The sequence below is a fragment of the Oncorhynchus tshawytscha genome, linkage group LG09, assembly GCF_018296145.1.
Source record: "Oncorhynchus tshawytscha isolate Ot180627B linkage group LG09, Otsh_v2.0, whole genome shotgun sequence".
Taxonomy (NCBI): domain Eukaryota; kingdom Metazoa; phylum Chordata; class Actinopteri; order Salmoniformes; family Salmonidae; genus Oncorhynchus; species Oncorhynchus tshawytscha.
Window position 1 is genome coordinate 12638574 of NC_056437.1, and position 17072 is coordinate 12655645.

General features: G+C 43.4%; 1 protein-coding gene across 1 annotated transcript; it reads right to left on the bottom strand.

Moving 5' to 3' along the window:
- Positions 1-2301: 2301 nt before the first annotated feature.
- On the bottom strand, positions 2302-15555 carry LOC112257389 (cerebral endothelial cell adhesion molecule). Its single transcript, XM_042326546.1, has 12 exons — positions 15221-15555; positions 12289-12399; positions 11733-11850; positions 10195-10329; positions 9763-9967; positions 9402-9521; positions 9194-9270; positions 7532-7638; positions 7231-7363; positions 6846-6973; positions 5762-5965; positions 2302-3095 (listed from the first exon to the last, which is right to left on the bottom strand). Exons 1-12 carry the CDS (start codon positions 15421-15423, stop codon positions 2864-2866), a joined length of 1773 nt encoding a protein of 590 aa, XP_042182480.1. The 5' UTR covers positions 15424-15555; the 3' UTR covers positions 2302-2863.
- Positions 15556-17072: the final 1517 nt, after the last annotated feature.

The window sequence follows — 17072 nt, forward strand, 5'->3', positions numbered from 1 at the left end:
ATTGTTCTTCTTCTGTCAACCATGGTTACCTGCAAGGAAACACGTGCTGTCATCATTGCTTTGCACAAAAAGGGCTTCACAGGCAAGGATATTGCTGCCAGTAAGATTGCACCTAGATCAACCATTTATCGGATCATCAAGAACTTCAAGGAGAGCGGTTCAATTGTTATGAAGAAGGCTTTAGGGCGCCCAAGAAAGTCCAGCAAGCGCCAGGACCATCTCCTAAAGTTGATTCAGCTGCGGGATCGGGGCACCACCAGTACAGAGCTGGCCTGGTGTCAAGAAGGTCAACAAAGAAGCCACTTCTCTCCAGGAAAAACATCAGGGACAGACTGATATTCTGAAAAAGGTACAGGGATTGGACTGCTGAGGACTGGGGTAAAGTCATTTTCTTTGATGAATCCCCATTCCGATTGTTTGGGGCATCCGGAAAAAAGCTTGTCCAGAGAAGACAAGGTGAGTGCTACCATCAGTCCTGTGTCATGCCAACAGTAAAGCATCCTGAGACCATTTATGTGTGGGGTTGGTTCTCAGACAAGGGAGTGGGCTCACTCACAATTTTGCCTAAGAACACAGCCATGAATAAAGAATGGTACCAACACATCCTCCGAGAGCAACTTCTCCCAACCATCCAGGAACAGTTTGGTGACGAACAATGCCTTTTCCAGCATGATGGAGCACCTTGCCATAAGGCAAAAGTGATAACTAAGTGGCTCAGGGTACAAAACATTGATATTTTGGGTCCGTGGCCAGGAAACTCCCCAGAACTTAATCCCATTGAGAACTTGTGGTCAATCCTCAAGAGGCGGGTGGACAAACAAAAACCCACAAATTCAGACAAACTCCAAAGATTGATTATGCCAGAATGGGCTGCCATCAGTCAGGATGTGGCCCAGAAGTTAATTGACAGCATGCAAGGGCAGATTGCAGAGGTCTTGAAAAAGAAGCGTCAACACTGCAAATATTGACTCTTTGCATCAACTTCATGTAATTGTCAATAAAAGCCTTTGACACTTATAAAATGCTTGTAATTCTACTTTAGTATTCCGTAGTAACATCTGACAAATATATCTAAAAACACTGAAGCAGCAAACTTTGTGGAAATTAATCTTTGTGTCATACCTCAAAACTTTTGGCCACGACTGTGTATTTTAAACCAAATACTTTTAGACGTTTACTCAAGTAATAAAAACTGTATGACTTTCACTTTTACTTGAGTAATTTTCTATTAAGGTATTTTTACTTTTCCTCAAGTATGACAATTGGGTACTTTTTCCGCAGCTGATCATTTCAGAGTAACTAACTACACTTCCCTAAAAAATGCCTTATTCATACACTGCCCTCTTGTGGTGCTTTCATGTCAGTACATGTATCTTAAAAATGTCAGTGCATTTTCATAGATAGAATTTCAATAAAAATTGAAAAAGATTATTTTTAATCATGTATAAAGTTAGTTAAATCATTGTCACATCCATCTTTGAACAGTTTTGGCACTGACAAAGCTTCTGCCAAATGTGCTACTTTTGAAAAACATTTGATCTTCAAAGTTGCTTGGCATCAAGGTACAGTATAGTCATTTATTTGACAAAGAGAGAATTTCACTACAATTAAGACATTGCACTTGGGTTTAATACTGTGCATTCAAAAAGCACAATATAATGCTAGAAATAAATTAGGAAAACTGTCCATATGAATTGTACAAATAATAGAATTTGTACACAGACAAAATACATCAACACAAACCAATATAGATGAGCTCAGTCAGAATGTAACTTGATTGTCGTGGCAACTGACACCATCAATGATGTCAGGAGAATATGGTTTGCAGGCTTCTCTCTGGACTGTTGATCTGGTGTAAGTCTACCATGAGGTCAGGCCTAGAGAGAGACACTGCTCCTAACATATTACCACACAGAATGAGTAGAATGTGATATAAAAGAGAATGGTTTCCTCCAGTATTTCTGTTTTCTGACGCCCAGTGACTAGATGTACAGCGAGGGTCACTCACCCAGGCCCTGGAGTGCTCTGCAGTGCACAATAGCACAGTTGGGGTCAATTCCTATTGATATATATATGTATATATATATATATATATATTTATTTATTTTTTATTTTTTTCAATGACGTCTTAATAAACTGAAAAGTAGAAGCTTATTTATTTAATTAATTTTAAATTCAATTCACTACCTGAATTGACTGGCTTCAATAGGAATTGACCCCAACTGTGCTATATATATATATATCTATATATATATATATATATATATATATATATATATATATATATATATATATATATATATATATATATATATATATATATATATATTTGATCCGTAATTGAAATGTCATTTCAGTTTACTTCCTGAATTGAATGCCTTCAATTTGAAATTGACCCCAAGCCTTGAAGGTGTCTGACAGTATAGGAGTGTCCTTCCATGAACGCTGCCATTCCTAACATGCATCACTTGATTTGAACACACACAAACAAACTCACACACACTTTGAAATCAGGTCTTGGGGCACTTGACCAAGTCTATAGAGCCTCCGCCAGCATCACTGCTGTCTGTATATTCAGTCACTCCCAGTGATTATGGACCGACATACAAAATACAACATGGCCAATTATACAGTGAGAAATGAAGTGTCGCTGATGAATGGCACAGTCAGCAGTGACACCATAACCAGTAACCCTTTTCACACTACCGGGTCAAACCAAACACTACCTGCCTCGTTATGCATCCACAGTTGTTTTTGGAACAGTGCTGTAAAAGAACAACGTGAACAGACCATATCCAAGTCAGCGCAGTAAGGATGGGGTTGGCCGTGCAGTGTGAATCAGGCATGAATACGTATGGTTGGACTACAGCTCATCTTTATATGACGTCTGCAGCATGTCGGGTTGGGGAGCCCCCTTCAGCGTTTTGTGGGAGCCCCTCCAGTCTGTTCGCACGTTGTCGTCGTCCCACAGCGTGGAGGTCTCTGTGTCGCTCACCCACTTGGGGTCCCCGGCGTATTGGGCTGGTTGCACCAGTAGGGGGCGTGTGGAGAACGCCTGCAGGTTACGGTTAGGATAGTGGGACTTGTAGTTCTCACTGTTGACCCGCAGGACAGGGAGGTTAGAGATACATTGGTCACAGGACGATGACAACATTACATCTGATGATAAAACTCCCACTAAGGAGATAAAAACTAGCCTGTCCATAACAAAGATATAACTGTGTGTACATAGCTTGAGAGTGTATGTAAATATCCAGAACAGGGCCACACTTCATCATACAGTTACATGATACAGTGTTATGGTGGGCAACAATACACAGATAAAATGTAATCCTATGAAAGGTAACAGTTTTAAAATGTACTGGTCATTTCGAAACATTACAAAGAGAGATGAAATGACATGAAATATATTTTGTGGAAACAAGGTTATAATATAAGTACTGGGAATAAGTTTGTGGGTTGGGCAACTCTTGGAAAGAATGAATCAGTTAGTCAGAAGACCCAGAATCAACTCCAAGCATATTGAAGCAGAACCACACAGGGAAGAGGATGGGAAGGGGGAGGGGGACAAGGACTAGGGATGATGGCAGCTGGCCAGGTTTCCACACATGACAGAACACTAAGGCATTCTCAACAGAACGCAAAGGCATTCTAACAGACTTCTGGATGCATGCCTGGTTCCCATTGGCTCAGAGAGGCTCTGGGTTCTATTAGCTTGGTCTGGCAGACACATGTCATGCAGCCAGAGAGAGAGACAGGGAGTTGACCACATGAACCTGGAACGCTACAACAAGCCAAGTCAGTCAGCAGAGACTAAAACTAACATGAAGCAAAGTACAAAACATTTGGACTTCTTGACATAACTAAAATGTGAATGTGTTTCAGAATTAGAGGGAACATTTTAATTGTGGCAAGCTATTTTAAAAGCAGGCTAAGAGTTGAACTAAGAATGTGTTCACAGGAAGGTGAGGCTATAGATGTGAAATCATAGGCTGGTGATTGTAACAGTGGTTTTCAAATCTGTCCATTCCAAAGCTACATTTATGCTTAACGTTTATCCCAAACTGCAGCTAATTAGGAGTTGTTGCTATAGGTTGTTGCTATAGGGTGTTGCTATAGGTTGTTGCTATAGGTTGTTGCTATAGGGTGTTGCTATAGGTTGTTGCTATAGGTTGTTGCTATAGGTTGTTGCTATAGGTGTTGCTATAGGTTGTTGCTATAGGTTGTTGCTATAGGTTGGGTGTTGCTATAGGGTGTTGCTATAGGTTGTTGCTATAGGTTGTTGCTATAGGTTGTTGCTATAGGGTGTTGCTATAGGGTGTTGCTATAGGTTGTTGCTAAAGGGTGTTGGGTGTTGCTATAGGTTGTTGCTATAAGTTGTTGCTATAGGTTGTTGCTATAGGTTGTTGCTATAGGTTGTTGCTATAGGGTGTTGCTATAGGGTGTTGCTATAGGTTGTTGCTATAGGTTGTTGCTATGTTGTTGTTGCTATAGGTTGTTGCTATAGGTTGTTGCTATAGGTTGTTGCTATAGGGTGTTGCTATAGGTTGTTGCTATAAGTTCTTGCTATAGGGTGTTGCTATAGGTTGTTGCTATAGGTTGTTGCTATAGGGTGTTGGGTGTTGCTATAGGGTGTTGCTATAGGTTGTTGCTATAGGTTGTTGCTATAGGGTGTTGCTATAGGTTGTTGCTATAGGTTGTTGCTATAGGGTTGTTGCTATAGGTTGTTGCTATAGGTTGTTGCTATAGGTTGTTGCTATAGGGTGTTGCTATAGGGTGTTGCTATAGGTTGTTGCTATAGGTTGTTGCTATAGGGTGTTGCTATAGGGTGTCGCTATAGGTTGTCGCTATAGGTTGTCGCTATAGGTTGTCTATAGGTTGTTGCTATAGGGTGTCGCTATAGGTTGTCGCTATAGGTTGTCGCTATAGGTTGTCGCTATAGGTTGTCGCTATAGGTTGTCGCTATAGGTTGGGTGTCGCTATAGGTTGTCGCTAAAGGTTGTCGCTATAGGTTGTCGCTATAGGTTGTCGCTATAGGTTGTCGCTATAAGTTGTCGCTATAGGGTGTCGCTATAGGTTGTCGCTATAGGGTGTCGCTATAGGTTGTCGCTATAGGTTGTTGCTATAGGGTGTTGCTATAGGGTGTTGCTATAGGTTGTTGCTATAGCTTTGGCAGTTCAATGCTGGCAAAGGGTCAGAACAAGCTACACAAGATGAAATGCAATTTTTGATGGCACAAAGCAGAGTTGCCTGACAGCTTTGTAGCACTAAAATCATATTAAGTTCCATTGGCAATGGATGAAGGATGGTCCTAGTAAAACTAATCTTTCAGGAACGATCCCAGGGTGGTACTGGACTATCTTGGAGCTGATTCTTGAGAACTTATGACACTACTTTTCAAAGACAATTTGGCTACTTCGTTTCACCAGCTCTCTCCCCTGTGGAGCATTGTTGTCAAACTTACGTACCAACTGGGTTTGAACCTGGATCTCCTGCACATCACAAACCTGTCTGGTGTCCCAGGTCTAAATCAGTCCCTGATTAGAGGGCAATAATGAAAGAATGCAGTGGAACTGGCTTCCAGGTCCAGAGTTGAGTGTGAGGGTTATAGGCATTAGCGCAGGGCGAGCTAACATAATTCTTCAGGTTTCAGTTCCACCTACTTGGTGTGTCTGGTCTCAGTGATCTGAGAACATCTTAAGAATGGCTAAATAAATACAAGAATAAATATAATATTTTTTTAAACAGTTGAGGTACTTACTTGGTGTGTTTGTCGTACATGATGGGTAAGAATTCATCGACGGGCAGCATCTTGGAGAGGGGTTCAGCGTTGAGCAGCTTCTGGGCCCCCTGGAGAGAGATGGCATAGGACAGGGTCCAGTAGGAATAGTCTGCTACCACCAGGTTCCTCACGTTCTCCACCACCTCCTCATCACCTGGCTTCACCTGCTTACGGCCCAGGTAACTGGGGACAAAGGAGAGACAGGGTTAGTTAGTCAGAGGACAACACATTCTCCACCACCTCCTCCTCATCACCTGGCTTCACCTGCTTACGGCCCAGGTAACTGGGGACAAAGGAGAGACAGGGTTAGTTAGTCAGAGGACAACACATTCTCCACCACCTCCTCCTCATCACCTGGCTTCACCTGCTTACGGCCCAGGTAACTGGGGACAGAGGACAGACAGAGTCAGTCAGAGTACTGGACAGAGGACAGACAGAGACAGTCAGAGTACTGGACAGAGGAGAGAGACAGGGTTAGTCAGAGTACTGGACAGAGGAGAGAGAGAGACAGGGTTAGTCAGAGTACTGGACAGACGAGAGAGAGACAGGGTCAGTCAGAGTACTGGACAGACAGGGTCAGTACTCTGACTGACCCTGTCTCTCCTCTGTCCAGACTAACCCCACCCAGTACGACTTTACATGTTGTAGAATATCTGTGGAATAATGCTGTTGAAATAGGCTCTCCGACCCTACTCTACTCTCCCTCCTACTTCACCTTCTCCTCCTCCCCCATCCTCTTCCACCTACTCCTCCGTCTCCTTCTCTTCCTCCCCCCTCCTCCTCCCTCTCCTCCTCCTCCCTCTCCTCCCCCTCCGTCTCCTCCTCCCCCTCCTCCTCCCCCTCTCCTCCACCTTCTCCTCCTCCCCCCCTCCTCCATCTTCTTCTCCTCCTCCTCCCCCCCTCCTCCTCATTCTCCCCCCTCCTCCTCCTCCCTCCCTCCTCACCCAGATTAGTTTATCATACAAAATGAGTCCAGGGCAGCTAGGCCCTTTCCTCTTCATGGCAACACGGGTAGGCAGTAGTCATCTGGTCACCAGGGTGACCGTTTGTGACAGTGACTCACATGATGTCCCAGTCCAGTTCCACCATCTCCACCTCCTCCATCAGACGAAGTACGCGCCGCTTGAAGTTGGCCTGGAAACGCACGTCATCCTCGAAGATCAGCGCCTTGTCCATCTGCTGGTCTACCATCTGAGAGGGGTGGAACATGTAGTTTAAATTAGCTCTAATCACAGACCACAGAGGCATTTCGACTTTACTGAACGAGCCAATTAAGCTCCTACTGACATGGCCCTCCAGGTCCCATGTCCCAAGATGTGTGTGTGTGTGTGTGTGTGTGTGTGTGTGTGTGTGTGTGTGTGTGTGTGTGTGTGTGTGTGTGTGTGTGTGTGTGTGTGTGTGTGTGTGTGTGTCGTGTCTGTGTGTGTGTCTGTGTCTGTGCTCCTCACCTCCTTCCAGATGTAGTAATGACTCAGGAAGCATCCCACCTCTCCTTTTGTCAGGGTACGGCGAGAGAACGGGTCATAGTAACCAGGCAGTATGTCCACTCCCAGAATCTTTATATCACTGCTGTTCAGAGCTCTGCAGGACACACACAGACATCATAGTCTCCGACTCACTCTAAACCTCCCTCAGAGCCACAGCTATGCCAAGCTTTGTATCCTCACCTAGCCTGGATATCCAGACTGACTCAACTCTGTTTAGTGAAACGTAGCATAATTGAGTCAGGATTCGCAGGCTAATTCTCACCCTCCATCGATGGCGTCCACCACCTTGACATCTATCTCCAGCTCATTGAGAGAATACAGCATCCTGTCTCTACGGTCCTGACGACGACGCAGGTTGATCAGGTACACCTACAACACGGGACAGCCAGGGTCAGAGGTCAGGGGTCAACTCAGAGACACAGTGATCCATAGATTGTGTGTGTATATCAGAGGGTTTGGGTCAAAAGTAGAAGACAAATGTCTATCCTGTATGAACTAATAAAGTATATCTTATCTTATATTGAGTGTGAGAGATCATATTACCATTATAAACTGGGTGGTTCGAGCACTGAATGCTGATTGGCTGACAGCCGTGGTATATCAGACCGTATACCACACCCCGTCGGGCGTCATTTTACCCCTACCTACTGTACATGTACAAATTACCCCAACTAACCCGCACATTGACTCGGTACCGGTACCTGCTGTACATGTATAAATTACCCCAACTAATCTGTAACCCCGCACATTGACTCGGTACCGGTACCTGCTGTACATGTATAAATTACCCCAACTAATCTGTAACCCCGCACATTGACTCGGTACGGTACCTGCTGTACATTAATAAATTACCCCAACTAATCTGTAACCTGCTGTACACCTGCTGTACATGTATAAATTACCCCAACTAATCTATAACCCCGCACATTGACTCGGTACCGGTACCTGCTGTACATGTATAAATTACCCCAACTAATCTGTAACCCCGCACATTGACTCGGTACCGGTACCTGCTGTACATTAATAAATTACCCCAACTAATCTGTAACCCCGCACATTGACTCGGTACCGGTACCTGCTGTACATGTATAAATTACCCCAACTAATCTGTAACCCCGCACATTGACTCGGTACCGGTACCCGCTGTATATATCCGCATTATTGTTATTTTATTATGTAACTACTTATTACATTTTTTACTTTAGTTTATTTAGTAAATATTTTACTAACTCTATTTTTTTTAAACTGCATTATTGGTAAAGGGCTTGTAAGTAATCACTTCACGGTAAGGTCTATACTTCACGGTAAGGTCTATACTTCACGGTAAGGTCTATACTTCACGGTAAGGTCTATACTTCACGGTAAGGTCTATACTTCACGGTAAGGTCTATTCTTCACGGTAAGTTCTATACTTCACGGTAAGTTCTATACTTCACGGTAAGGTCTATACTTCACGGTAAGGTCTATTCTTCACGGTAAGGTCTATACTTCACGGTAAGTTCTATACTTCACGGTAAGGTCTATTCTTCACGGTAAGTTCTATACTACACGGTAAGTTCTATACTTCACGGTAAGGTCTATACTTCACGGTAAGGTCTATTCTTCACGGTAAGTTCTATACTTCACGGTAAGGTCTATACTTCACGGTAAGGTCTATACTTCACGGTAAGGTCTATTCTTCACGGTAAGGTCTATACTTCACGGTAAGTTCTATACTTCACGGTAAGGTCTATACTTCACGGTAAGGTCTATACTTCACAGTAAGGTCTATACTTCACGGTAAGGTCTATACCTGTTTTCGCGCGTGTGACAAATAAAATGTGATTTGATGTAAATAGTCTACAGCAGTGTTCCAAGCCACTGCTAATTATTTAATCTATTCAGGTATGTGATGAGGAGTTTGGGCTCCTGGCCTTTGTCTCACCTCATCGAACCCCATGAGGTCTCTCTGTTTGGGGAAGAGACTCACGTATTTGGAGGGGGCCATGGGGGGGCCATCGACTGGGGGAAGAACATAGAGATGTGGTATTGTTACCGTTATTACCTAGTTATTACACATCTATTACTGTTAGACACCGACTCTTAAATAACTTTAGAATGATGTAAAAAAACGACCAAATAAGGTTTCTTACTGGTGGCCTCCAGTATGAGATGACTAAAGCTGATGCTGTCGTCCTCTATGGTGTGGTGAGGCTTGGCTGGGACGTTCAGGTAACCATACCTCACCTTGTTACACAGGTACATCTGCACCTCTGGAAACACACAGCACAATAAACTATGTTATTAAACAGTCTCCATGGCCTCGACGTGGCCAGCAACATATGCATGTAATCATCTAGCCTTTTACACAAGGAACACATTGATTACACCCCAGCAGCAGGGATGTGGATGTTTGCGATTACACGTTATTAGACTAAGTGTGTGTGGGTGCACGTGCGTTCATGACTGACTGTGTGTGCATTATAATGTACATGCTGTACTGTAGACCCCAACCTGAGACGCGGCAGGAGAAGGCGAAGACGATGATGTCATCGAAGGGCCAGGAGTAGTCCAGGTGAGGAGGGTGGAAGGCCAGCTTCTTCATACCCGTCTTCCTCATGTCCAGCAGGAAGGTAGAGTGGACCATGGGCACCGGGTAGCAGCCCAGCCGGTGGCGCTGTCTGGTGGGGAAATACTCAGCTGTACGCCGGTAGTAACCCTGGGAACAGACACACAGGGTACTGGAAATTAGCATAAGTTGCAACGTATCTGACTGTTTGTACATTCAATGTGTCAATGTTTTAATTGCATCTGTCCCCATGTAAATGAATGATTGAAATGAAAACAATATGGTCTTTAATCGCATTTATACAAACCAACTTTCCATTTCATACAATCGTGCCTACCCACAACCCACTGTGCTGGCTCAGATCTTTACTGTCTTACTTGGGGAGTGATGCCGCACCAGTAGTTGGAGTAGGCTCCCTGAGAGTCCAGCATGGGGGCCACAACAGACTTGTTCTCTGCTATCAGAAGGTTCAGAGTCTCTGGGTTGGTCAGGATGTTGTCTGTGTCAGCGTACTGGAGGAAACAGAGATATAATAATATGATATATTATCATATTATATAATAACAATATAGTGGAGATCAAGGGCACAGACAGAGATGGTCAACAGATGACACGGTGTGTTTAGTGAGGGAGTTGAAACCAAAGCATACTGATCTTTTGGTAACAACCATAGGAGGGTCACACTCTGTATGTGGGTAATGAAAGAAAGCTATGATACTACTTGTAGGCCAGAGGACAGAGTAGATATGATGCTATTTGTAGGCCAGAGGACAGAGCAGATATGATGCTATTTGTAGGCCAGAGGACAGAGTAGATATGATTCTACTTGTAGGCCAGAGGACAGAGTAGATATGATGGTATTTGTAGGCCAGAGGACAGAGTAGATATGATGCTACTTGTAGGCCAGAGGACAGAGTAGATATGATGCTACTTGTAGGACAGAGGACAGAGTAGATATGATGCTACTTCTTGGCCAGAGGACAGAGTAGATATGATTCTACTTGTAAGCCAGAGTACAGAGTAGATATGAATCTACTTGTAACCCAGAGGACAGAGTAGATATGAAGCTACTTGTAACCCAGAGGACAGAGTAGATATGATTCTACTTGTAGGCCAGAGGACAGAGTAGATATGATCTACTTGTAAACCCAGAGGACAGAGTAGATATGATGCTATTTGTAAACCCAGAGGACAGAGTATATATGATGCTACTTGCAACCCAGAGGATAGAGTAGATATGATGCTACTTGTAGGCCAGAGGACAGAGTAGATATGATTCTACTTGTAAACCCAGCGGACAGAGTAGATATGATGCTACTTGTAGGCCAGAGGACAGAGTAGATATGATGCTACTTGTAACCCAGAGGACAGAGTAGATATGAAGCTACTTGTAACCCAGAGGACAGAGTAGATATGATTCTACTTGTAAACCCAGAGGACAGAGTAGATATGATGCTACTTGCAACCCAGAGGACAGAGTAGTTTTGATGCTACTTGTAGGCCAGAGGACAGAGTAGATATGATTCTACTTCTTGGCCAGAGGACAGAGTAGATATGATTCTACTTGTAAGCCAGAGTACAGAGTAGATATGATTCTACTTGTAAGCCAGAGTACAGAGTAGATATGATGCTACTTGTAACCCAGAGGACAGAGTAGATATGAAGCTACTTGTAACCCAGAGGACAGAGTAGATATGATGTTACTTGTAACCCAGAGGACAGAGTATATGATTCTACTTGTAGGCCAGAGGACAGAGTAGATATGATTCTACTTGTAAACCCAGAGGACATAGTAGATATGATGCTACTTGTAGGCCAGAGGACAGAGTAGATATGATGCTACTTGTAGGCCAGAGGACAGAGTAGACATGATTCTACTTGTAGGCCAGAGGACAGAGTAGACATGTGACTGTACCAGTATGTAGTCAGCCCAGCGTGTCTTGGCGAAGTTGAGAGCAGCCTGTTTAAGTTTCATCAGGTATTCATATCTGCCGTTGCTCCAGTATTTAGGCCCCATCTCTCCTGGGTAGGACCTGTGAGGGAGTCAGAATGAGAGACACACACACACACACACACACACACACCAACCGACGCACACACACATGCAGAGGCATGCTACAGTATCATTCCTGCATTGCTTTGAGGTACTTAGAGAGAGAAAATGAGAGGTGACCTCAGGTCAGGTAGTACTGTTGTCAGCAGGCTCTGTAAACACCAAACATTTATTTAAGGCTTTCTTTTCTATTCACACTGTGTTTTAAAGTTACATTGTGAGTTGAGGCTCAGCTGTCGGCTACTGCTACTACTGTCTGGATGTTCAGGTAAGCTAATACAGAGTTTATACAAATGAGCTGATAATCAAGGGTTTTTCAGAGCTAATCAACTGTGTCAACACACACACACACACACACGTACAAGCATGCATACTTCTAGAAGAAAACAAGATAATGCTGAACACAACTCAAACCTACGTAGGATGCTCCATAGGCCTCCATTCCACGTAGTGATAAAACTGTTGCATGACTGTCAGCCATTCTCTCAGAACAGCTGTAGTGTTGTCAGCATTGTGATCTGTCGCTGCCCTGTGGATATGGGGACATAGACACACTGTCTGACATGGGGACACACTGTCTGACATGGGGATATAGACACATTGTCTGACATGGGGACATAGACACACTGTCTGACATGGGGACACACTGTCTGACATGGGGACACACTGTCTGACATGGGGACACACTGTCTGACATGGGGACATAGACACACTGTCTGACATGGGGACACACTGACATGGGGACACACTGTCTGACATGGGGACACACTGTCTGGGGATATAGACACACTGTCTGACATGGGGACACACTGTCTGACATGGGGATATAGACACACTGTCTGACATGGGGACATAGACACACTGTCTGACATGGGGATATAGACACATTGTCTGACATGGGGACATACACACACTCTCTGACATGGGGACACACTGTCTGACATGGAGACACACTGTCTGACATGGGGACACACTGTCTGACATGGGGATATAGACACATTGTCTGACATGAGGACATAGACACACTGTCTGACATGGGGACACACTGTCTGACATGGGGACACACTGTCTGACATGGGGACACACTGTCTGACATGGGGACACACTGTCTGACATGGGGATATAGACACACTGTCTGACATGGAGACATAGACACACTGTCTGACATGGGGACATAGACACACTGTCTGACATGGGGACATAGACACACTGTCTGACATGGGGACATAGACACACTGTCTGACATGGGGATATAGACACAGTCTGACATGGGGACATAGACACACTGTCTGACATGGGGACATAGACACACTGTCTGACATGGGGATATAGACACACTGTCTGACATGGGGACATAGACACAGTCTGACATGGGGACATAGACACACTGTCTGACATGGGGACATAGACACACCTAACCCACTCCTTGGCCTCAGGACTTTTCACAGAATTTGTTTTAACCCTAAACTAGCATACCTGATTCAATTAGGCAACTAATCATCAAGCCTTTGACTAATTGAATCAGGTGTTTCCATTGCCAAGGGAGGTAGGGGTTCCGAGGCTGCTGCAGCACACCCTGAAAAATCTGAACATTTGTTTTGTTATAAAAACATGTGTGTATATATATATATGTATATATATATAGTACCAGTCAAAGGTTTAGACAAACCTCCTCATTCCAGGGGTTTTCTTCATTTTGTCTATTTTCTACATTGTAGAATAATAGTGAAGACATTGAATGAGTAGGTGTGTCCAAACGTTTGACTGGTACTGTTTATAAAATATAAAAAAGTCACAAAAGTAATTCACTGTGTCTTAACTAGTATTAGCGGACAGATAGAGACATTTGTAGCAGGAAAAAAACACTTTTTTCAGCATCTCTGCTTTGGCAAAAAGATAGATGTATAATTAAGAACAGTATCTTGCAGGATTCAATAGTTGATCTTGTAAGAGTTGTTGTCCTGTACCTTTTCTCTGTGACTGTCATTCTAATGGGATCCAGAAAGAACAACCCCCTGTCCTTTTCTCTGTGACTGTCATTCTAATGGGATCCAGAAATAACATTCCCCTGTCCTTTTCTCTGTGACTGTCATTCTAATGGGATCCAGAAATAACAATCCCTTGTCCATTTCTCTGTGACTGTCATTCTAATGATCCAGAAATAACATTCCCCTGTCCTTTTGTCTGTGACTGTCATTCTAATGATCCAGAAATAACATTCCCCTGTCCTTTTGTCTGTGGCTGTCATTCTAATGATCCAGAAAGTACATTTCCCTGTCCTTTTCTCTGTGACTGTCATTCTAATGATCCAGAAATAACATTCCCCTGTCCTTTTGTCTGTGGCTGTCATTCTAATGATCCAGAAAGTACATTTCCCTGTCCTTTTCTCTGTGACTGTCATTCTAATGATCCAGAAATAACATTCCCCTGTCCTTTTGTCTGTGGCTGTCATTCTAATGATCCAGAAAGTACATTTCCCTGTCCTTTTCTCTGTGACTGTCATTCTAATGGGATCCAGAAAGAACATTCCCCTGTCCTCAAACATTTAGGTTATCAGCAAAGACACAAAACATCCACATCAAATTAAATATTTTTCTTGATCAAATAACATTGAAAACAACCACTTTTTTGTGCAGTATTAATTGACCATCCTTACAAACCACTTAATGTAACTGTACATGACTGTATTGTACATAGGCTGGTCATCTAGGTTTGTACCTGTAGACTTTCTATCTGCATGATGAAAAACAATGACCAATACAGTATTGAGTACATTGAGACATCAAGTGGTTTGTGATGATGAGATGTGATGATGTGGCTCAGTTGGGAGAGCATGGAACTTGCAAAGCTAGGGTTGTGGGTTCAATTCCCACAGGGGCCCAGTACAGTATGAACTGTACTGGAAATGTACTGAATATTTCCCTGGATAAGAGTGTCTATGGAAAAAGGAATTAAAATACAATTTCAGCTTCAACATAGAAATAAATTGGATTTCCAAAGTACTTCCAGAAACTGGAAAACATATATCCAGCAAGGAAAGTCTGGTGTAAAGTACAGGCTAATGTGAAAATTGCATAATACAATGGCTTAAATGAATTTTACTTCATGAACTATGCATTGGAGAAAAAAAAGAAAGCATAATTAGAGTACCCAATAGAAGCTGAAGCATTTTATTTTGTTAGGAGATCAATGGTTCTAACGGGATTATGGGGATTGGCGACTGGGGACTGGGGACGAGAGGTATTCTTAATCTAATCCAAATGCGATTGATCGCCCACGAGTTTGATAAGAATGACATTTTAACAAATAGCGGCCAGGGAAAGAGCGCTGGCAGGACGTCTGCCACCTACCAAACAGAAATGCGTGCTTTGGGATAGTTCAGTCTCTCCAATGCTCCGAGGTAGTAAGGCAAGGAATGCGCCGCGTTCCGAGCAATGATCGCAATAACAACCGTTGGCGGCTGCATTTTCGATTCTTCTGGATATTTCTCCTCTGAAAAGTAACATTCTGATCTAGAAACGAAGGCCCCTAAAACTAAAACCCAAAGAAACATGGTGGATGTAGCAGTCCAAGCTACTGCATGTAGCTACAGCTCCCAGTCCGCGTCAGCAATAAGGAAAATGGTGTTTTCCTAAATTTTAAACCCCCCTCAAGATGAATCTCTTTCCTTGGCAGGATCGGTGGAAGGTTTTAAATTACAACTTCCGCACCAAAAGCCCTGTGAGAAAATTGTATTACCTGCATGATACAATGTAACTATTTGCTTATAGTAGGCTACTATTTCCGCACATTTTAACGGGCTTTTAAAGGAATTGATAACCTGCTGCTGGTGTGCGTTTAAACATTTTGAAAAAGTAGCTTTGATTTATGAGCGATTATTGTCATCCCAGTTACCGACGGCGACATTATTTTCTGGTCCTATGAGGACCGGTTGTCTTTTTGGCGTGCAGTCAGGACCAACCTTGATTTCAAATCCAATTACATATATTTTTGGTTAGAGACAATCTTCAGTTGGCTCCTCTTTCCTATATTAAGAGGCTTGAACATTTATTATTGTGATATAATGTTTAATTAATTGAGAATGTATGCGAAACTGAAATTTGGCCATAAAATCAATGAGTGAAAAATAAATATTTTGAACCTCTAAATAACGTATTTTTAACATCCGCAAAATACATATTTTCACCTTTCATTCAGCACATAAATGCACCCGATGTCAACGTTGCTTACTGGGATTCTAACAACCGTATTAAAGCTAGGCTCCGGCTACTCAACACACAATGTTTGAATATTCAATATCTAACAACCAAATAGTGGCCATAATATAAACAATACACACTTCTGATAGTCTATGAGGGAGAAATTAAGTTTACAAACTTAACACAATGTTAGTTTCCGTCAATATCAACCTATTGCCTGAAGAGGGAGGCATTGAGTTTACATTCCAAACACAGTTATTCAATGAACAGTTAGTTATTCAAGGGCAGGAAGAGAGACCAAGCAACACTGAAAGAGGGTATAATCAGGAAAGAAAACAGAGACAGAGAGTGAAAGAGAGACAGAAAGAGAGATTGGCATGACATAGGTCAGAGGAGAAGAAGAGAGTAGAAGAGAGAAGAAGAGAGTAGGAGAAGAAGAGAAGTATAAATATGACAGGAATCTAAACTGAATTCAGGGAGCTTTTGGAGGGCCTCAATTCAATCAATGAGCCAGCCACAGCAATGTCAAGGGGGACAATCCGTTTTTGCCTCGCTCTCTGGACAGGGGATCAAGACGGGAAAAGGGACATCTATTCATGACACCCTGTCACACCCCCTGACCCCCATGACCCTGCTGGCCAGTTTCCCAGCACCCTCTGCAGCTGCAGGTCTGGGAGAGTTCAATAACTTTTACAGGCTGGGTTAAAGGTGAGAGGTGAAGGGTCAGTGGCGTGGTGGGGTGGCAGGGTGTGCAGAGAGGGCCAACAGGTTCACAGCCGAGCTAGATGGAGGCTTTGGAGAGAGACTAAATGTTTATTCAGTGAATGGACACAGACAAACGTGCTCTCTCACACATACACACGTGACACATAGTGGGGGGTCTGACAGCCAGGGGCCCCACTGATACATACCCCACCCCCCCTCCCCCCCGGAAGCGGTCACTGTCTATCTATCTATCTACCACCACCAATCTCCTTCTCTCTCTTTTGTTCCCCAAGTCACA